Consider the following 23,382-nt stretch of genomic DNA (forward strand, 5'->3'; position numbering starts at 1 on the left):
TCACCTGGTTCCCCGGTTGTTAATCAATCAACCTTTTGTGTGATCGGAACAGAAACCCTGAACCCCAACCGATTGGTCCTGGTCCTGGGAAGGAGAACCCGGAGGGACCGTAGCCTATGGGGTGAGTTTGCCGCCCATAGATCAGGAGGTGGAGCGGGTCGGCTGGTAACCGGGAGGTTGCTAGTTCGATCCCCGGCTCCTCCTAGCTGGGGGTCGAGGTGTCCCTGAGTGAGACACCTCTCCCTGACTGATCCTGCCGAGCTGGCTGTCGCCCTGTGTGGCTGACTCCGCCGTCGGTGTGTGAATGTGTAAATGAATGGGTGAATGTTGGCATATATTTTAAAGCGCTTTAAGTGGCCACTAGTTAGAAAAGAGCTGTACCTGTCAGTTCAGTGATCTGACCCTGGGTCTGTTCAGTGATTTGACCCTGGGTCTGTTCAGTGAGCTGACCCTGTGTCAGTACAGTGAGCTGACCCTGTGTACAGTGAGCTGACCCTGTGTACAGTGAGCTGACCCTGTGTCTGTACAGTGATCTGACCCTGTGTCAGTACAGTGAGCTGACCCTGTGTCATTACAGTGATCTGACCCTGTGTCTGTACAGTGAGCTGACCCTGTGTCAGTACAGTGGGCTGACCCTGTGTCAGTACAGTGGGCTGACCTGTACAGTGAGCTGACCCTGTGTCAGTACAGTGAGCTGACCCTGTGTACAGTGAGCTGACCCTGTGTCTGTACAGTGATCTGACCCTGTGTCAGTACAGTGAGCTGACCCTGTGTCATTACAGTGATCTGACCCTGTGTCAGTACAGTGATCTGACCCTGTGTCTTTACAGTGATCTGACCCTGTGTCAGTACAGTGAGCTGACCCTGTGTAAGTACAGTGAGCTGACCCTGGGTCAGTACAGTCAGCTGACCCTGGGTCTGTTCAGTCAGCTGACCCTGTACCTGTTCCGTGTCTGTCTGGCGGGTGGATGGTGGCTCCTCCCCCAGAGGACGAGTCGGTGCTGATGGTGTGGAGGGCCGCCCTCCCCCAGGAGGTGACGGAGCTGCGGCGGCACTGCGAGGTGCGGGCGGAGATCAAGGCCAAGATGAGAGAACAGCTCCGTCAGGACTGAACCCGCCGCGCAGTGAGTGATCAACCCTCTCCTGCTTACCTGTCTCACCTCCCGGTCCCTTCTTACCTGTCTCACCTCCCGGGCCCTTCATACCTGTCTCACCTAACCTGTCCCTTCTTACCTGTCTCACCTCACCTGTCCCTTCTTACCTGTCTCACCTCACTGTTTCCTTCTTACCTGTCCCTTCTTACCTGTCTCACCTCACCTGTCCCCTCTCACATTTCCCCCATCTCTATTTACTCTGTACAGTCATTGAGGTATTTGGCAGCAGACTCTTTGGTCCAGAAGCCTCTCAGGGTGAGCTCGGGTCCAGGTCTGAGGGACATCAGGGCGTGTACAGGGTGGCCTCTGGCCTGTGGGTCAGACTGCAGACGTCGGGGATGGAACCCAGTTCCTCTCCACTGGTGCCTTTTCTGTCTTGGAGTCGAAAATCCCCACCACAAAATAAGTTATCCGCTGTGAACCAAACCTTCTGCTCAGATGCAGACGCGTCGTCCTACGCGATGCCGGAGACCTCCGTCGTTTGGGGCTCCGTCACAGAGTGATGGAGGTGACGTAGCTCAGAGCTCAGCCAAACACTGTGACTTCCTTTAGATAATGTTTAGTGTTTTGTCCGCCGGTGATAAAGACGTTCATTGTGAGTCACCTCTACAGTTGTCCTTTAGATCCTATCCTTTACCTGTTTTAAGTTTAAAGGTGACATATTACACCACCAGGTGTGAGTGGGATTAGCCGTTTAGAAAATCGGCCTCTTCCGACATCACAAGCGGGCGTGTCCACCGAGATGTGTGGTGGATAGATCAGTCTACCAGCCTACCCAGTGGACTGTAGCAAACGTTGCTCATCTATCCGTCATACATCTAGGTGGACACGCCCACTTGTGATGCCAGAAGAGGCAGATTGTCAAAACGGCTTGTAACGGCTAATCACACTCACACCTGTTTGTATAATATGTCACCTTTAACTATTTTAATTATTTTAAGTATTGGAGCATTGGAGTATTTGTGTGTTTACTTTGGTCAGGATTTTTTTCTGTCTTGAAAATGTATCTATAGCCGACTGTTTATGTGATTTATTTAATGATACAATACTACAAATAACACATAATGATGACTAATCTGGTAGACAATAAGGTAAATGAAACTAGAGATACAGTTTACAATATAATTAATTTCAAATTGTAGTCTGGAGAGATAAATTGTGGCAGTTTAATTAAGGTGAATAATTAAAAAGTATTTTATCCCTTTTAACTTCTAACTAATCACTAGTTGGTTTGATCTGCTTCATTTGTTCTATCTCCACAGAACGCTTTCCATAAAGGGACAGAGTACACACTAAAGAGAACTTCAAAACACACCAAAGAAGACTCCTCCTGAAGCTATCGGTGGAGCGACTCGCTGCCATGGACCGCTGTGACTTTATCCTCCATGTCTCGGGAGACCTCCTCATCGTTAAATGAAGGCTAACGGGCCGATGACCTCATCATCTCTGAAAAACCTGGAGCCCTTTTTTTATAAACGCTTTGATACTCTGGGAGCGGAACGGGATCTGAGCCTTTGACATGACTCCGGTGCGATCCAGGGATTATTTATCCTTCCTCTGGTTTCCTGTTGCTTTGTGTTTCCCGACGGCTTGCTGTTATGCAGTGCTGTGGATTGTCCTGACATGTTTTAAACAAATTTTTAATTATATTTTATGTACCGTATCGACTCTTATCGTCTTCAGAACATTAACTCTGTCCCACTAGAACTGGCGAATTTAAAAAATACGAGTTCCATTAGCAATTTTTTATTGGACAATTGTGATTACATGAATGAATCGGCCGCCCTAAAACACTGCCACTCTGGTTCTATGGATGAGAAGAGTCTTTATAAGAACACAAGTTTACATTCAGCGACCCAATGGGACGCAGACCGTAGCGTAACCCTGCTCTGTGATTGGTTGGCTGAAGGTGGGCACCTGATGGAGAACAGAGACACAACGACTCCAGCAGCACCGTCAGCTCAGAGCGCATCTGCTCTTTAATCTCAGGGGCGGGGTTAGGGTTAGGGGGGGGGGGGGGGGGGGCGGGGGGCGCGGCATTGCATTTTAAGCCATTTGATGGAAAAAGTATATACAGTTCGAGGACTCGATACATGACAGCATATTAGTACACGATACAAAAGAAAACCGGCATTAACATCCCCAGCACGTCTGAGCCATGGAAACACTGTCCTGATAACCAAATTATCCAGATAAATATATTTATAATATTTATATATTATATTTACAGAATACCTTAAATATACAACCACCGTGTATTCTATAAACAAATATAAATCATTTAGGCACAGATTTGTTGAGTTTTTTTTCTTCTTTGAATAATGACTGAATCGGTTTTCAACACGTTCAACATTTGTGTTTCTAGATCTTGATCTTCAGGTCTAAACCCTGGGGTTCAGGTCTAAACCCTGGGGTCCTAACCCTGGGGTTCAGGTCTTAACCTTGGGGTCTAAACCCTGGGTTCAGATCTAAACACGGGTCAAGGTCTAAGCCCTTGGGTCTAAGCCCTGGGGTTCAGGTCTATACCCTGGGTTCAGGTTTAAACCCGGGGTTCAGGTCAAAGCCCTTGGGTCGAAACCCTTGGTTCAGGTCTAAGCCCTTGGGTCTAAACCCTGGGTTCAGGTCTAAACCCGAGGTTCAGGTCTAAGCCCTTGGGTCTAAACCCTGGGTTCAGGTCTGAACCCGGGGTTCAGGTCCAAGCCCTTGGGTCTAAACCCTTGGTTCAGGTCCAAACCCTGGGGTCTGAGAGCCGCTTGCTACGCAGGCCGGACCCTCGCGTAGACAGGACCCTTTCCTAGACCGGACCACGCCTTCGGGGGTCCTACACTAGCTACTCTTAAGTGACCTCAACGAGTCGATCCATGTAGCCCAATCGCCATCCTGCCGGCCGTCTATTGGTCGATTTCATCGTAGCCAATCGGAGCCGGCCCAGGGTGCTCCAGTGCTTCTATACCCGGTACATGTGGGCCAGTCCGGGTCACTTATGTACACCACCGTATTTACAACTGAACCCGGCGGCGGGTCCCGGGACCAAACCGCCCCGGGTCCTGGCCTTCTCTACAGAGGCCCTCTTCTTCAGACCACTAGGTGGCAGGAAGTAGGTCTGCCATTCGTTCACCTTATTGCTAACATCTACCCGACCGGGGGGGTCTGGGAGGGGAGGAGGACTGGGGGGGTGGACCTGGGGTCCGGACCTAGTTCCGGAGGTAGGTCTAGGGTAGGGCTGAACGATTAATCAAATTCAAATCGAAATCACGATGTAATAGAACGCGGTATGCAAATCGCAAAGGATGTGATAAAAAGAGTGATTTGTTATGTTACTGACTGGAAATCAGCAAGATTCATTTCTTTATTTTACAATTCAATGGTTAAATAAAGAAGTTAATAATATAAATTAATCTCAACACATCGGCCTGGCCTAAAGGAAAGAGCAGTTTATATCTTGACTGCTTCCAATGTTGTGTTGGTCATACTAAAGAATGATTTATTTATTTTTTTGTGAATAATACACGACATTAGGAAGGTAGGTCGGCTTAGCTCAGGAGGTGGAGCCGTTGTTTTGAAACCGAAAGGTTGCTAACTTCTCCTGATGAGCTGGCTGTCGCCTTGCATGGTTGACTCTGCTGTCGGTGTGTCAATGTGTGTATTAACTGATGTTGCGATTATTTTGAGCAATATTGCAATAGATTTTTTTTTTTTGCAAATAGATTATTTCCCAAAATCGTTCAGCCCTAATCTAGTGTGGGGGGTCCAAGGAGGGAGGTATGGGCTGGGTCGAGGAACACATCCAAGTTATGAGGAACAACAAATAAAAACATTGAGGACATACCATTAATAAGATGGAACCGTCGCAAAGTGTCCCAGACCAAAGGAAGACTGAGAGCAGCTACCATATCTACAAAGAATATACAGCACAAGTTAAAAATATATATAATATGTATAGGGGAGGTTGGACTGCTAAATGCACGCGAGAGGGGGGTGGTTAGGCTGGGGGGTCTGGACCTCTGGGGGTCTGGACCTCCAGGGGGCTGGACCTCCAGGGGTCTGGACCTTCAGAGGTCTGGGCCCCCAGGGGTCAAGACCTCCAAAGGCCCAGTCCTTCAGGGGTCATGACCTTCAGAACTCTAGACCCTCAGGGGTCCGGCCTTCAGAGGTCGGACTCGGGCATGTCGGGCATGTCCGCCATCAGGTATCCGATGCCGTAGCGGCCGTTGGGGGCGGTGTCAGAGTCCGGGCCCCCGGTCCCGGCGGGCTTGCGGTAGATGCTATTCCCGGGCATGGGCGAGGGCGCCTCGCTGGGCGAGCGGGCGTGGATCAGGCTGGCGTCGTCGTCCTCGTCGGCCCGGGACACCTCCTTGATGATGCGGCCCTTCTTGTAGGAGACGGCCCCCACGCCGCCCATGCTGTCGTCGATGACGTTGAAGTAGCGCAGGAAGAAGACGACGGGAACGGGCAGCACGGCCGTCACCACCAGGGAGATGCAGACAAACACGCCCCACGGAGGGAACTCCACCAGCTTCTCCATGGCCTGAGGAGGAGGAGGAGGAGGAGGAGGAGAAGGAGGAGGAGATCGAGGGTTAGGATACGAGCGAGAGGAGACGCACCGAGGTACTCTACGCTCAAACTCCTGTCCCTTAATGTACGCACTTATTGTATGTTCTACGTCCTGGTGCTTAATGTACGCAATTTTGTATGTTGTACGTCCTGGTGCTTAATGTACGCACTTATTGGATGTTCTACGTCCTGGTGCTTAATGTACGCAATTTTGTATGTTGTACGTCCTGGTGCTTAATGTACGCACTTATTGGATGTTGTACGTCCTGACACTTGAAAATAGTACTTATCATCATGTAGCATCTTATCCTAGCTATCTCTGTTGTATACGGGGAATGGGTAAACCTAGCGATTGTTAGTGCTTGGCACTCGGTTCTATGATCATCCCTACTGTACCAACAACGATATATATATTTTTCTATTTCATCTGACTTATTGTCGCTTTGGATAAAAGTGTTCGCTAAATGTGAATGTAAATAATCACGAGGCATTTCATCGTAATGGACAAACTGACATCCTCGTGCACATTATGTGCTTTGCACCTCGCAGTAAACTCTGTGTTAAAACCCAACGACCAAAAGGCCTTGTCTCCTCTGGACCTTCTAGCCCTGTCTGAGGAGCACATGGGGGTGGGGTGGGGGGGGGGTCACTCACCAGCTCCTGGATCCAGGCGTTGTAGCTGGGGGGGGTCATGCACAGCTGGATGAGGCTGGAGCCCAGCAGCACCAGCAGCAGGATGGGCGTGACGTACTTCCACATGTAGTAGTAGAAGCGGAAGGGCGTGAAGCCCAGCATGTCCTTCAGGTCTTCAAAGAACCTGTGGGGGGGGCGGGGGGATCAGACGATGGAGCGCAGTGGTTCCCAACGGTAACAAGCATGGGCTCACTGAAGCCTTCTGATCTATTCTGGGGGTTTGGTTCGGCCTTCCTTCCTGTCACTTGAAGGTGGATGCACTTATTTACAGCGACCAATTTAGTTTGGACGCCTTTGAATTTGCGCTTTCAATCAATCGATAATTGACAGAATTGTCCCCACAAACTTCACACACATAGATACACACACCCACACACATAGAAACACACATACACACACACACAAACACACACACACACACAGGTGGACCAGGTCCGGGTTCGAGGGGTCTAGAACCTACTTGTCCACGCCGTAGACCCAGGCCACGGCCACGTTCTCCAGGATGACCACGATGAGCAGCGGCAGGGTGGCCGAGTAGTCGTCGAACATGGCCACGTAGTAGTTCCCCGAGCGCTGGACGAACAGCAGCCCGATGAGGAAGGCCAGCAGGCAGCACCCCACTGGGACACAGGGAGCAGGTTAACGTCTGGACCGACACCAACCCCAAGCTCGGCACCACGGTACGACACGTGTTCAGAGTTCACCTGGACTCTGCATAGCCTCACCCCCCCCCCCCCCCCACACACACACACACACACACCCCTTAGGCACTTATTGTATGGTCTACGTCCTGGCACCTTATGTATGCACCTTACTGTACCGACAGTGGTATATTGTTGTTTCTCTGCTAAGCGTCTGCTAAACGCCCTCAATGTAAATGTAGATGGATTGTCTGTCTGTCTCCTCGCCTCCTGTCTGTATTACTCTGTTTCTCTGGGCCCCTGAGGCGGTGGCATTGGGGCCCCCCACTGACCTGTGAGGAACTCCTTGCGCACTTTGAAGGTGTCGATCAGCGGGGTGAGGATGCCCTCGATGGTGCCGAACATGCTGCCCAGGCCCAGGTTGATCAGCATGAGGAAGAACATCACCGACCAGAACGGGGAGGCCGGGAAGTGCGTCATGGCCTCCGTGAAGGCGATGAAGGCCAGACCGGTGCCCTGCACGGCCTGCAGAGAGACAGAGAGTGGGGGGCAACCGGTCAGCAGAGAAACAGAGAGAGAGGGGGGGGGGCCCAGCACCAGGCAGAGAGAGGGGCCTCGATGGAGCCCTGAGCTGGGGCCCCACCAGCACCAGGTAGAACTTGTTTACCAGACACTAATGAGTGTGTTTCAGTGGTTCACCAGAGGCGGTCTCTGCTGTTTCACTCTATTCCTGGTTCTTGTTTGATACTCTTTTCCCGAGCTAGACGTATGAATGAATCCCGTCTTTGAGGCGCTAACCCTGATCGTTTCCTCGACGCGCCCAGTCCCTTAAACACGATCGGCTCCATTATGCCCTCTTTAGCCTGGGCTGGTCTCGGGTTTTGTCCCCGTTTCTTCCCCAGATGGGTGCCAGCGTGGCCGTCTAACCCCTCCTCCATTATTCAGACGGGGAGAGAGACGACTCAACGCAAGGAAGTCCTGATGAAGACTGCCCTGTAGGCCGGTGGTTCTCTAACTCTTTCTGCCAGTGTACCCCCACTAAGCTATATTACCACAGAATAATTTTAGGTTAATCGTTTTTTAAATGAACATAAACAATGTATGAGCGTACAATAGGCAGAGTGAACATGAACATTAAAAGGGCGCGGATTCTCCGGATTCTCCTTTCTCCTTGTGTTCAGATTTACATTTCAACTACTTGAACTTTTTCCAGATTTTCTTTTGTCTGCTTTCAGAATTGAAACTTGCTCATTTTGAAATAAATAAAATTAAATACTCCAAAGAACCCCTATGGGTACGCGTACCCCCTTTTGAGGACCACTACTGTAGGCAATATGCCTGTAGTGATGCAGGCTCTATTCCTCCCTGCTGCCCTAACGATAAAACACGAGTGTTCGGGACATGAAGGCTCGTTTATCTTCATGACGTCGTTGACCCCCGGCCTGTTGCATCACCTCAGTGTCCAGAGACCGCGTGATGTGGAAACCCATAGAAACATGCATTCGGAAAACTATCAAATCAAGGACATAATTCTTTTTTATGGCCTGTGGTTATGGGTATGGTTTTGTGTGTGTGTGTGTGCGTGTAGTTGACTAGTGTGTATGTGTATGTGTGTGTGTGTGTCGATGTGTGTGTGTACCTTGTTGAGCTCCTCCTCGATGCTGTGTGTGTGTGTGTGTGTGTGTCTCTCTCTCTATTTGTGTGTTTCTCTATTTGTGTCTGTGTGTGTGTGTGCATTTCTCTGTGTGTGTGTCATCATGTGTTTGTGTACTTTGTTGAGCTCCTCCTTGATGCTGCTGTGTGTGTGTGTGTGTGTGTGTGTGTGTGTGTGTGTGTGTGTGTGTGTGTGTGTGTGTGTGTGTGTGTGTGTGTGTGTGTGTGTGTGTGTGTGTGTGTGTGTGTGTGTGTGTGTGTGTGTGTGTGTGTGTGTGTGCGCCTTGTTCAGCTCCTCCTCGATGCTGCAGGTTTCCAGGCCCAGGCTGGGGTAGTCCGCCCCCTTCTCCCCCCTGATGATGTCCGTCAGCTTCTGGTAGTCCTCGGCGCTGACCTCCGTCAGGTTGATGTGGGCCGGGATGAGGTTGCGGCTCAGCTGGTTGCCTAGCAACGCCACGATCCTCTTGGTGTTCCTGGGAGGGACCGAGGGGACGCTAAAGGGTTAAACTAATTAACTTATTAACAAATTAACAAAAATTGCTTTTATTACCAGGAGGGGGGACAAAATATCGATAAGGCCCTTCTTTGTGCTACAAAGAATGTTATTATATATTTATATATTTTTGTTATTATTTATTTTTATTTATTATGATTTGTTTTTGCATTTTTATGCTTTATTCATTTATTGTTAAAATACGGCGCCCTAAAGGCCACACATGCACACGTGCACAGACATGCACACACAGGAGCTGCAGAAGAGGCCGGTGCTTACACAGTCACACACTTGGCGCTCATGATGTTGGCCTTGAAGCCGAGCACGGCGAACACCACCAGGGTGGCGAGCACCGAGGTGAAGAAGTTTATGAAGGACACCATCACCGCGTCAAAGTGGCAGTTGTTGTCCCGCTTGTTGTAGCTGGAGAAGGCGATGACCCCGCCGAAACCCAGGCCCAGCGCGAAGAACACCTGGGTGGCCGCCTCACGCCACACCTTGGCCTCCAGCATGATCTCCAGCTAGGAGGAGTCAATCACAGGTCAGGACATGGTAAGAGCAGCCAATCACAGGTTATGCGATGTGGTAGAGCTAGGATCAACCAATCACAGGTCAGGAAATGGTAGGATCAGCCAATCACAAGTGAAGACATGTGGTACAGATAGGACCAATCACAGGTCAGAACAAATGGTACAGCTAGGATAAACCAATCACAGGTCAGGACACGTGGTAGGGCTAGGATCGACCGATCACTACGGTTGGTTGGGGACACGGTCCAACGTAATAACGCGTACGTTTTACCCCCAGACAAATCCAGCTCCTCGCTCGTTCTGCAATTTATGAGAGAACTTTCAAATGATTGAAAGATGCACCATCTCTCTCAGAAGCCCAGCTTACATCATACTGGGACATAACCATCAGGACTTTGTGATACACGAGTCCTCAGCAGACTGTGGGCATGAGAGCCGAACTGAAGACCGGAGCCCCGCACACAAAGCAGCTCAGACCCCAGCAGCTCAGCGGGGGAACAGCTTGGCCCGTTACCGCGGCCTGCTGTCGCTGGCCGACGGAAGCATCGCGGAAACGAGTCCTGAATACATGTCTTTAGTTGATCGGTTACAGAATGGATTTTTCTCTTTATCTGTTTCCGTGGTAACTGAAACAGTTTGCTCAGAACAAGTGTTCCGAGCTTTACAATCCCCGTTGGGATTACTGGGGCTACGTCGGTTGGGTTGGGAGATGAACGACTGAATACAATACATTTACATTTAGGATTTATCCAAAGCGACCTACAATAAGTCCATTTTTCAGAAAAAAGAGAAACAACAATATATCGCTGTCGGTACAGTAAGCAAGTGCCAAGCACAAACAATTTCTATGTTATCCCATTCCTCGTATACAACAAAGATAGCTAGGATAAGACGCTACATGATGTTAAGCACATTTTTAAGTGCCAGGACGTACAACATACAATAAGTGCGTACATTAAGTGACAATAGATAGAATAGGTAAAGCCTGTTTCAATGCTGAACACAGAGGAAAAGACACTTACAATCCACAGTGAACTCAGGAGGACATGTGGCTCAGGAGGTAGAGCGGGTTGGCTGGTAACCGGAAGGTTGCTAGTTCGATCCCCGGCTCCTACTACCTTCTGTCTCGCTCAAGTGTCCCTGAGCGAGACACCTCACCCTAACTGCTTCTGACGAGCTGGCTGTCGGCTTGCGTGGTTGACACCGCCGTCGGTGTGTGCATGTGTGCATGAATGTTTAAATGTGCCAATATTCTAAAACGCTTTGAGTGGCCACTGGTTAGAAAAGCACTGCATAATGCAGTCAAATCACGGTTTACAAAGGGTCCCTGATGCTCGTTACCTTGGGAGTGAACATGTGACGGATTCCGTCCCAGGAACCCTTGAGCAGCAAGGCCCGGACCAGGAAGCAGATCAGCACCACGTAGGGGAACAGCGAGCTGAAGTACATCACCTGCAACCAATCACAGCGTCAGTCAGCCACTCATCCACTCATCCTCCACACTCACCCCCCTGGAGGGCTGGCTACAGGGTGAGGTATCAGAAGGTGAGGACACACGCTACCCCTCCGTTTATAATTGTTATCAATTCATTCAATGGTATTCTATGAAATCCAATATAAGGGAGTAAGTGTATATATATATATGTGGGTTATGGGTTATGGGTTATATATATATATATATATATATATATATATATATATATATGTGTGTGTGTGTGTGTGTGTGTGTGTGTGTGTGTGTGTGTGTGTGTGTGTGTGTGTGTGTGTGTGTGTGTGTGTGTGTGTGTGTGTGTGTGTGTGTGTGTGTGTGTATATATATATGTGTATATGTATATGTATATATATGTATGTATGTATGTATATATGTGTATATATATGTATATATATATATGTGTGTGTGTGTGTGTGTGTGTATATATATATATGTGTGTGTATATATATATATATGTATATGTATATGACATTAATAGTAGTGATCATACATGATACATTAATCAAATAAAATCATCATTAGTGGGTTTGCATTGCAAAAAATGAAATATTTGGGAACTTAAGGAAGATAAGATACATAATGAATCCCGGATGGCTGAAACTAAACAGGCTGCTATTTGACTGAGAAGCATTTACGTATGATTTGTTTTAGAAAGCCTTTTCTGATTTTATCAACATTGCAATCATTGATCTTTTTTGATTAAAGATAAGTAATTAATTATTAAATCTATACTAATTTTCCAGTTCATAAGATATTGAATCAATTGTATGAATGCATTTGTTTATTGAAGAATAACGATCTGCTGTCATTAGCAGCAGAGGATAGCAGCATCTGGCTCGTTAGCGTCTCGTTAATTAATCTGCGCTCTTTAAACACTGGACAGGAGCAGAACTCTAGGTTCTGCCCCTCCATCTGCCCCCTGAAGCCCCCCTTCTTCCCGCCTGGCCCTTGAAACTCCCGCCAAGCCATAAAGAGCGGGATCACCATGGCAATCAAGAAGGGCTGTTGTCCACCCCCCCACCCCCGCACCCCCACACCCCCACACCCCCAAACCCCCACACATAGAAATGGGAGGGAAATGCTAATGACGCTAGCGGGGTCTCCCTCGGATCAGGGCCTTTTGTGAGGATGCCTATATAAGGGCATTAATATTCTTTTGTAGCGCGGCGCTCTGAGTTAGCTTCAAAGGCGCTCCAGCTAGCTTGGCCTCCTTTCAGAGAGGAGAAATACTCGGGGCGTTCTCTGTCCGGCCAACGCCGAGCAAGACCCCACCCCCCCTCCCCCCCACGATGGCAGTTGAAGTGACACTGGCCAACTGTACCGCTGGCTGCCGCCGTGTGTGGCTTCACTAATCCGTCTCCGCGCTCAGACGTAAAGCTTTTTTCTCTATGGTTTAAAATAACCAAAAAAGTGAAATGACAAATAAAGGCCGTGGCTGTGAACGGTTCATTATGCTTTGAACTACGATGGCGGCCGGTTTAATGCGCCATTAAATGTGTTCACCTGAAGATCCTTTGTCTCTCTGACAAGAGATAACGGCCTTCACAGCGATAAACGTGTCGGTTGGGCTAATGAAGATGATTGAGATGTTGCTAACGTTAGTCGCTAACGCTAGTCCTTGATAGCTAACGTTAGTCATCGTTATCAGGAGGGGAGGAGAGTTCAGGATTTCGGCTGTCTTTAGAGAACGTTTATTTTACCACAAATGAATCTCTTAAAGTCTTTTGTGACACAATTGTCATTTGATATGAGAACAAAAATTACTGGAAGCTAAGGTTAGCGATTTAGCGCCCAGGCTAGGACTAGCCTCCATATCAACTGTCCAATGTAAGAAAAGGTAAAATGAAAGGAAATGAAAATGATTTCACCCAAACGACATAGAGGGATTAAATCTAAGGCTGCATTGGGGACAGAAAAGTGTTACTTCAGCTCAGCTTGAGGCGCTGCCTGCAGTCCAAACGTCCTCAATTCATCCATGAAACCGAAGGGACCAGGAGCTTTTTAATAAAAATAAAAAACACTTCAAATAAATATGTGCGTTTAAAGAACATTTGTATCATTTCTCCAGATGACGTGGATTCGATCAGGGCCGGTCTAGTCGCCTTGTGTTACCCTGTTGGTCTCAACGGGGACAGAAACGCGCTCACCGCTCTAAAAGTGCGCCCTTCGTTTTTTCCGGCCAGTTCTCTTTTTATTGCGTTTCCAGGACATCGCCGCCTCAAGCCACGAGGTGCAGGAAGAGGGAGAGAAGAAGTAGTGTAACCAGCACCCGAGCGAGTGTTGTGGCCCCCCGGCCCCCCCAACCCACCCTGGAACCTCACCTTCCCAGAGGACTGGATCCCCTTGATCATGGCTAGGCACACCATGGTCCAGGCCGCCAGCAGACACACGGTCATCCTCCAGTTGAGCTTGGCGCCCTCCGAGATGGAGTCGGAGATGTCCAAGGCCTCGCGGTACCAGTAGTACGTGGTGGCGGAACTCTTCTCGCACTCCGGCACCACATCTGGAGAACGAGACAACGGGCTATGGGTTAGTGTCAGGAGACGGAGTGCATCGCTGGAAATTAATTCAAATCATGTCGACTTTTATAAACGATTCTTCAACAGCTAGAACGTTCAGCGACGGGGGCCTAGAGTTGTTCCAATACCGATACCAGTATCAGACATTCCTAGGGTATCGGCGAGTAAGCAAGTTTATGCGCTCTGAAACCATCCGATACCATCACATAACTAGCTCCTTTACTACTCAGGCAGAGAACATCAAACTCTACGTAATGTGTAATGCTGCATTCGTTAACGGCCGGAGGTGGAAAGTCGGAATAGTAAACGCGTAGCCTCCGATCTACGTGTGTTTGAGCTACAAAGTCGCAGAAACACGGATGCATGGACGCTTAACTACAAGAATACAAATGTCTCATTACAATTATAGGATATCAATGTCAATTATCAAGTTCTGAAAAATGTTTTGTCGACGCAAGTGAACCGACTAAGCATTGCTGTTATCGTAAGAGAAAACCCTTCAATCAGAACATGTGCTGTTAGTAGTTACAAGGCTAGATGCTGTATCGGTATGTACTCTGTATCGGCCGAAACTCAAGTTCAGGAATCGGAATCTGTATCTTGAAGGAAAAAACTGACCTGAACATCTCTAGATGATTCTATCTGTGAGGAGCGGACGAGCCCATGATATGAAGTGGTGTGATGATGACAGGGTTAGGTGATAAGGTGATACGGTGAGCATCTTACAGGTGCTGTTCTGCTCCTTGATGAGGGGACACTCGTGCCAGGGCAGGGGCTGCTGGAAGGACTGGGAGAAGTAGAAGAGGCTCCAGCTGATGATCACGTTGTAGTAGAGCGCCACGAAGAAGCACACCTGCAGGGTTAGCACAGGGGTCAGGGGTCAGCACAGGGTCAGCACAGGGGTCAGCACAGGGGTGGGGGCCAGGTGAGAGGGCCAGGTGTGAGGGCCAGGACTGAGGCCAGGTGTATCGTCGTATATGTTTTGTGTCCTGAGGATGTTTTAGTCAAATTATTGCATGCATTTTCTTTTCTATTAATTACTGAGAATTTAATCACAGAGAATTTAACTCAATAGAATTAGAAACAGAAGATAGATCAGCATTATGTCATCTTTTCATTGGTCGTTCCACATTGGTAGTTTCAGTATCAATGTTTATGCTTTCACCAGACCAATAAGAGGCTTTGGGTTCTGATCAGCTCTGTACTGCTCTGGCTGAACGTTCTAACTCTCTGTTTAGCTCAGGTAACGCTCTCTGCTGCATCAGAGGAATCCAGGAGGATCAACCCTTCATGATTCACCAGCTGTGAGTCATTACCTTCTCCTGGTACCTTAAAGACTCTGAATGCATGCTAACGACTCACTGTTGTAAATACATTAAGGTACAATTCTGCAGGCAAACATTTGGGTTTTACATTAAATGCTTGTATAATAGCCACAGATGTCATTTCAAGAATTAGTAAAATAATAATAATAATAATAATACATTTAATTTAGAGGCGCCTTTCAAGGCACCCAAGGTCACCTTACAGAGCATCATAAATCGTTTAAAAACAAGACATTGTGGAAAAAAATTATAATAAATAAGTAAATAAATAAAACAAAAACAAGACAAAACAAACAATCAAGACAGTGATCAGTTAGACGTTGCCTAACACCAATACTACCCTTTTATATGTATTGCACAAAGTAAAAACTATAAAAAAATGTAGCCATTTCTAAGAGCCTTTAATCCCCGACGTTTTGGCCAACGACTGGTAGCCCTTGTTCAACCAGTGCAGTGTTCTGAGCCAATAATCCAGGTTCACTTGAGTGGATGTTGGGTGAATGTGGTGTGTATATGCGTTTGTGCACGTACATAGGTGTGTCTGCGTGTGTCTGCGTATGTCTAGACATCCATCAATCCATCCATCTCTCTCTCTGCCCCTATCTCCCTCCCTTCCCCTCAAACAGATTCGATACCCCCTCCCTCCCAGACCAATGTGACAATCCCTCCCCCCCTCCCCCCCAGAAAGATGTGAGCCCCCCGCTCCACCCGACAGATGTGAGCCCCCCTCCCCCCAGACAGATGTTAGACCCCCTCCTCCCCAGACAGATGTGAACCCCCCGGCCCCCCAGACAGATGTGGGAACCCCTCCTCCCAGACCCACCAGACAGCTGGCGAAGCCGATGCCCCCCAGGCGGGGGCTGATGTAGTTCCAGACCCCGATGCTGCCCCTCCGGATGCGCTGGCCCACCGCCAGCTCCAGGAAGAAGAGCGGGATCCCAATCAGGATCAGCAGGATGAGGTAGGGGACCAGGTAGGCTCCTGGGGACCAGAGACCAGTTAGAGACCAGTTAGAGACCAGCAGGATGAGGTAGGGGACCAGGTAGGCTCCTGGGGACCAGAGACCAGTCAGAGACCAGTTAGAGACCAGTTAGAGACCAGCAGGATGAGGTAGGGGACCAGGTAGGCTCCTGGGGACCAGAGACCAGTTAGAGACCAGTTAGAGACCAGCAGGATGAGGTAGGGAACCAGGTAGGCTCCTGGGGACCAGAGACCAATTAGAGACCAGTTAGAGACCAGCAGGATGAAGTAGGGAACCAGGTAGGCTCCTGGGGACCAGAGACCAGTTAGAGACCAGTCAGAGACCAGTCAGAGACCAGTGAGAGACCAGTGAGAGACCAGTGAGAGACCAGTTAGAGACCAGTTAGAGATATATAGTTATATATATAATTAACATGATTTATATATATATATATATATATATATATATATATATATATATATATATATATATATATATATATATATATATATATATATATATATATATATTAAACATATAATTATTATATATATAATTATTATATTACTATTATATGTGTGTGTCTTGTGTTGGCTCTTCGCTGCCGATCATAACAGAACAGTCTCATTTCCGGACCTTTTCTGTGTCTCTTAGGTCCCAGCTTTGACCTGACACATGATGCGTGCGGTTGGAGGAAACACGCAGTCCTACGGATTCAGCTCACGTTATTCTCCCCCTCGCACTCCGCTGAACCATGTGAGTGCCACGCTCAGAGGGCGAGCTGTGGTCGGACAGGGTACAACTTTGACTTCACGGTTTGAAAACTCAAACGTTCGTGGTGGAGGAACCTCCTGCCTCTTCGGCCAGCAAGGTCAGAAGTAAATCCCCTGAACTAAGAACAGCCAGAGCTACGGAAGAGGATAAGGGCCACATGTTATTATTTATTTATTTTCAGAGTTTTAAGTGTGAATTCTGTGATAAGGAACCTGTAAGGTAGAGTCACTTGGTGCCATACAGGATTGGAACCACAGGCTGAGCTGAAAAGTCCCACTTCAGACTTTAGAGTCACTCTTCTGACTTTAGATCAGAATTCTGATTATTCAGATTCAAAAAGTATTAATCCCATGTGGCCCTCATCCTCTTCCGTACATAGCTGCCGCTGTTTGGTCATGTTCTAAACGCTCAGGGCGTCTTTGAGCGACCCGTTTCCTCAGGGAGGATTCCCCACGTCGCTCGGTGGGTGGGCTGAGGTCCCGAGACCACCACAATGACGCCACTGTACAACGACAACACGACCAGCGTCTGTTTCAACACTGATATGTCTGGCAGGACGTCCCGTCATCGTCCGGACCCCCTGCTGGGAGGGTTTTGAAAACACGCATTCCTGAACACCCCCCTTATGGGAGTGGTGTGTGTGTGTGTGTGTCGGTTTTAAGAGGACGGGGTTTGAGGGGGACCTCAAAGCTTTGTGTGAAGGTTCTTTTGGTCGCGCTTCGCGGCGCCGGCGGCCATTGTGTCTGCGCTGGCGTCCGCCCCTTTGATAACGGACGGCCCGACAAACAACAACAACAACAACAACATTTGATCTAGCTCTAAATAGCTCCTCGGTAGCATCCTGTCTAGACGCGGCCGGCGGGAGTTCATTAGCTAGCTTAGTTAGCGCCCGCAGCAGACGAAGGGGTCAGGAACAACGTTGTGTTCCGACTCGGGATTAGATCCCAGCAGGGGCCCGCTGCCCCGGACTCACCTCGGATGGGGGGTCTGAGGACAGCGCCCCCCCTGAGTGGATTAAACACTCAGTTGAGTTTATATCATGACGCGGCTAATGAGGAGCTAATGAGGAGCAAATGATGAGCTAATGAGGAGCTAGCCAGGGGATCCTAGCGTGTGTGTGTTTACGGACATCACAACACTATAAAGCAAAGAGCACACCTTGCAGTAGGAGGTAAACGTACCGCACACACATACACACGAACATGAGCACACACACAATAATATTGAAAAACACACACAGACACGCACACAGAAACACACACACACATGCATGAGCACACACACTATACACATGCACACATGTGCACACACACACACACACACACACACACACACACACACCCTTAAGAACAGTCAGTAATGGCGCGGCCCAAGACGGCCATTTTAATCTAATTATAGTTCAACCCAGCAGGGTGGCCCAAGCATCAAACCAACAGAAAACATCACACACACACACACACACACACACACACACACACACACACACACACACACACACACACACACACACACACACACACACACACACACACACACACACACACACACACACACACACACACACACACACACACCAGTGTGTTAGACACACTATTATACTGAAGATAAAACGGCTGGTCGGGCTGGATCGAGCCTTTAACTACTAACTAACTATCTGGTTAAAAATCCCAGGTGGAAGATTATCCCTAAAGTTCCAGACATCAAAGTGCCTTCATGTCCATGAAATACATCTAGGGAATGAACACACACACTGACTCACACCATCACGCATACACACACACACACACACCCTCCCTGTGTCTAGCGTGTTGTAAGGTTGCTGGTTCCCCGCCCTGGCTTTGTTTGATGATCAGTGGCTAAGCTGTGGTTGAAGAGACTTACACCCAGTGTTGCCAGATTGGGCCAGCTCAAACCCAGCGATGCCAGATTGGGCCAGCTCACACCCAGTGTTGCCAGATTGGGCCGGATTTCCCTGACCAATCTGGCAACACTGGCTGGCAGGAAAATCTGGCCCAATCTGGCAACACTGCTAACCCCCTGCCTGGAGAGGAGACGCTGTCCCCAGCACATGCTACCCGGCGCCTTTTCAATGCCTCAACTGAAACGGAGATGAGTTGGCTCTGATGGCCTTCCAGCCACTGAGGCTTTGTGGTAAATGTATTTATTTAGGAATGAGTTCAGTGTTTCTGGATCGTTTTGACCAAGTGGTTAGAAAACTGAAATGGCACAAATAACCGTTTTTATCTTTACTGTAACGATACAAACTTAACCATAAATAGAACTTGTGGGGTCTTCTGTCGCTATCCACCCCTTGTATCATCGATTCTGTCTGTTTCGGTTTATGTCTGAGAAAGGCAGCGAACAGGACACACCAACATTAACACAGTCACATGACTCACATGTGTACCTGGAGCCGTCCAATCAGCAGCAAGGGCATAGGGGCCAGTATGGTTCAGAGCAGAGCACAGGAAGAATCTCTCTCTCTCGCTCTCTCACTGTCCGTCCCCCCCTTTCTCTCTCTCCCCCTGTCTGTCTGTCTCTCTCCCTCCCTCTCTCTGATTACATCCATACCTTTTCAGATGACCTTAGTCTTTTGCAGCGATACTCTGACATTGATCAGGAGCTTCTACCAATCTCCTCCTTACTGTTGGTAAAGCACCTTCCTGAAGCTTGAATGAACCTGCCTCTAGCGCACTTATAGACCCTCTCCTGCGGCATGTCTCTAGCTCAAGGGCTCAGGGGCAGGGATCTCCTGACCAGGGACAAAAACAGCCCATTGGTTCCAGATCCTGTGAGCGTCATCATGCGAGCTCGCAGAGGAAAGCCTTTGGGTAGGTACACCTCAGAGATTCTGAGGCAGCAATGCGATGTGTTTGAAAAGCAACTCACTTGGAAAACAGAACTTCTCGCGTGGATATATAGTGAAATAACAAACTATTTACAGAAACACTTAAGAGACCTACCATCATTATTATCGGGAGCGTATTGTCGAGTCACTGTGGGTTTGTGGTCCGTTTCCACATTGTTCTTCTTAAGTTATTACCGATGACAATGTTGCAATGATCCTCATGTGTCACAGAGTGGTTTTTGAACTGCATCCATAGCTATTTATTAATTATTTATATTTTCATGTGATTCTGTCGCTATTGCAATAGAAGCAAATGAATGCCGATGCGTCACAACCTTTGGACATTTGAAGACTTGCCAATAGGAGGGTTCCCAACTGGAGGGGCGGGAGCCACTTAGGGTCGCCTGATTTGCATAGGGGTCCATGGGAGAACGCTGAATCATAAGCCTTAGATATATCGAATGTTTACATTTGTGATACCCCTTTTCTTATACATTCAATGGACCCAAGTACGTCCAGACTTATGACTCCTAGCGAACTTCTACTACTAACCACTTCTACTACTAACCACTTCTACTAACAACCACTTCTACTAACAACCACTTCTACTAACAACCACTTTGAATGGCAGGAAGACACCGGCGTTTTAGACGATCTGTCCGGAAGCAGAGGCAAAAGCTGGGGGTGCCGGACAGAGGGGATCGCGGCCTGGAGTAGGATGTGGGTCGCGGCCCCAGGCCCCACAGAACCCCACACAGGAAGCTTAGAACGGACTGGTTGGGTTCAGTAACTAACCGACCCCAAACACAGGAAGCTTGAAGTAGACTCGCTGGTTTAAATAAATAACTGACTCACCTAAGGTTTCCTGTTAAACCTGTGAAGCTTGTGAACCACGCCTTGTAACTATTCATACGTATTATCCTCTCACTAAAACTAGTTCTAGTTAAATCTTTTATTGCGAGTCCAACAACAAAGCAGAAACATTCTCAGTTGTGTTCGGGTGCCGCGACGAAGAGGCATCAGAAGAAGAAGAAGAGGAAGTTTGATCACTCACCTCCTCCGTTCTTCTGGCAGAGGTAGGGGAACCGCCACACGTTCCCCAGCCCCACGGAGAAGCCGACCTGGGCCAGGATATACTGCAGCTTGCTGTTCCAGGCGGGCCGCTCCTCCTCCTCCTCCTCCTCCTCCTCATCGCCATCCTCCCCACCTGAGGCGGGACCCCCCTCGGCGTCGCGGTCCTTGCGGGCCCCCTCCCGGGGTACGATCAGGGTGCTCTTCTTGAAGGCGTCCTCGCTGGGCTCCTCGTTGGAGAGCAGGTCCCTGGCGGACTCGGTGACATCATCGTCAAGAGCGACCGCCTTGCTGCTTTTGGGCATTGGATAAAAGGTCCGGAGGGTCTCTCTGTACGGGGAGCTGGGAGGGCGGGGTGATGATGAGTGACAGGCTGATAGACACGTCTCGGGCTCTGCTGGAGTGGTGTTTGGATTCCTGGGCGGCGTCTGGGTGGGTCGGGTCGGTTGTAGGATGAGATGCGATGGGTTCCTATAGATTCATTATCCTCAGATGCCTGCAGGGCGAGAGAAAACTATTGTTTAGTGGTGTGACTTTTTGTGTGTGTGTGTGTGTGTGTGTGTGTGTGTGTGTGTGTGTGTGTGTGTGTGTGTGTGTGTGTGTGTGTGTGTGTGTGTGTGTGTGTGTGTGTGTGTGTGTGTGTGTGTGTGTTCGTCTCTGTGTCCGTCTCTCACAAGGGTTTGTCCCAAATGCATTTTTAGCACCTCTAACACTAAACACAACATATGGGCCACATCTTATGTAGGCCTATACCATTCATGTAAAGTATTAACGATTTATTTATAGCTTATTAATATATATTTATTTGAACCGAGACAAAGGGCTCGGTATATCAGTGCATGCTCTGCTGTTCAAACAAATAAGCGTTGTGTTTGGTACTTTTTCTAAAGTCTTTCTTTACAATCGCCCTATTTAGGGAAGGACTGCGCGTGTACGCACGCGCGCGCACACACACACACACACACACACACACACACACACACACACACACACACACACACACACACACACACACACACACACACACACACACACACACACACACACACACACACACACACACACACACACACACACACACAGCTTTGTTTCTCACATGAACATCACGAGACAAAGGCGCCGATCTCTATGGATAACATTTATAATACATTACTACGAAGGCTCCAGCCGCCCCGGCAGGTCGACGGGTCTTCATCCTATCGCGGGACTTCAATAATTCACGGCCGACGCCGCGGAGCACGAGGCGATTTGCATACGAACCCAAACACTCGTCCCCCTCCGTCCCCCCCACCGGGAGACGGACCTCGGAGGAGCGGAGGACGAGCACCTGCTGTCTCTCCTGGACCAGAGCAACGCTCTCTGAGTGGTTACACACTCTGGGTGTCTCAAACACGCCATGAAACTATTAGATTACAAAGCAATTGTAATTTAAGCAATCCCCCCCCCCCATCGCCTTCCCCAAATCCACAGATTAAGTGATTAATAGATTTCTTTCTCTCTGGCTCCCCGGTTCTCTGTCCTCTAGGCGTACCGACGGCTCCGTGAACCCCGTTTTGTGTTCACGGTGCATTATTTACATCCCGCTCCGAGACACTCATCCTATCCGATGCATCCCCGGTGCGCTTGACCATAAAGCGCTCTTCCACAGGGGGGGGGGGGGGTTCTGTACGGTACATATTTCCCCCCTTTTGCTTTTCTCTTCATCTCACGTGACTGAAATGAAATCTATATTTTTAATCAAAGATACCATGATTAGGGTTACCGCTACACAGGGCAGCAAAAAGCACCTTGGCCCGAGCGGCACACGGCCACCCGGGGACACCGTGTCCCCGTGATGCACGTCAATAGTCCACCGCACCTCGAAGTGCAACCATGTGAGCTATTTCATCATGCACTGGGCGCCCCCATCATCCTGCGCACCGAGCGGCTGCGCGGCGCCCGGGTAACGGACCCCCCAAACCCCGCCGGATCCCCCCGCTAGGGTGTGAGGAGGTGTGATGGAGCACTCACCGGTGGATTGAGTCGTCTTCCTGGCCGAAAAGCTGGGTCTCAAGGAATGAAATTGTGAGAGGACATGCACGGGGAAGACATTATCACCTGCTCCTGAAGACCACTATTAACGAGTGTGAGATGCCACGGCCAAGCCCTCTGCCTTGTGCAGGCGGGCCGCGCACCCCGTGGAGGGGCGGGGGTTCGCTGGTGTATTTACCTCCGGAAAGGGTTTGTTAATACAGTTTATTTATAACGTTATTCAATCGCGTGTGATTATTAGGATTTGAGTACGTTTCAACCTTGTAGTTTGCTTATTTTCTGATTAAATGTGTTTTTGAGTTGCGTGTGTTGCGATAGGACACCCCTGTCGTGCGTTGGTTCGGTCCACTACTGCTTACATTGAAAGGGGGAGGGAGCTTCTCCTGTTTGTATTGTTTTTAAATTAATAATAGACGCGTCTGGTTATTGTATGGTTATTTATTGTATGCCATGCCTTTGCATTGTTTCTTGTCTTGCTTTCCATTGTGACTACTAAATTAGGCGTGTGAATAGGTTTCTGCTATGTCTGCGGAGGATACGGTGTTGGAAGTGCATTGTTTTATGAGCCACTGGTCATCATTTAACGTCGCACCTTTCTCAGATTCAGGTTGAAATAGGAGGAAATTGTATTTCTACGAGACAC

At 48.8% G+C, this 23,382-nt stretch overlaps 2 protein-coding genes across 3 annotated transcripts in view; one reads left to right on the forward strand and one right to left on the reverse strand.

The window, feature by feature from the left end:
- lrrk2 (leucine-rich repeat kinase 2) overlaps window positions 1-3,126 on the forward strand; it is a 35,859-nt gene extending 32,733 nt beyond the window's left edge. For both annotated transcript variants that reach the window (XM_056598134.1, XM_056598135.1), the window contains exons 50-52: window positions 53-121; window positions 988-1,124; window positions 2,417-3,126. In XM_056598134.1, coding sequence (XP_056454109.1) covers window positions 53-121; window positions 988-1,112 — 194 coding nt within the window. In that variant the 3' untranslated portion in view covers window positions 1,113-1,124; window positions 2,417-3,126. The remainder of the gene's footprint in view (window positions 1-52; window positions 122-987; window positions 1,125-2,416) is intronic.
- Window positions 3,127-5,255: 2,129 nt separating this feature from the next.
- slc6a15 (solute carrier family 6 member 15) lies at window positions 5,256-22,800 on the reverse strand. Its single transcript, XM_056598138.1, has 12 exons — window positions 22,719-22,800; window positions 20,692-21,204; window positions 15,878-16,035; window positions 14,456-14,582; window positions 13,532-13,713; window positions 11,060-11,170; window positions 9,468-9,709; window positions 8,979-9,168; window positions 7,375-7,567; window positions 6,862-7,021; window positions 6,363-6,525; window positions 5,256-5,682 (listed from the first exon to the last, which is right to left on the reverse strand). The coding sequence occupies exons 2-12, from the start codon at window positions 21,011-21,013 to the stop codon at window positions 5,302-5,304; spliced, it is 2,229 nt and encodes a 742-aa protein (XP_056454113.1). The 5' UTR covers window positions 21,014-21,204; window positions 22,719-22,800; the 3' UTR covers window positions 5,256-5,301.
- Between the last annotated feature and the right edge of the window lie 582 nt (window positions 22,801-23,382).

This window comes from Gadus chalcogrammus, chromosome 9 (assembly GCF_026213295.1).
Source record: "Gadus chalcogrammus isolate NIFS_2021 chromosome 9, NIFS_Gcha_1.0, whole genome shotgun sequence".
Classification (NCBI taxonomy): Eukaryota; Metazoa; Chordata; class Actinopteri; order Gadiformes; family Gadidae; genus Gadus; species Gadus chalcogrammus.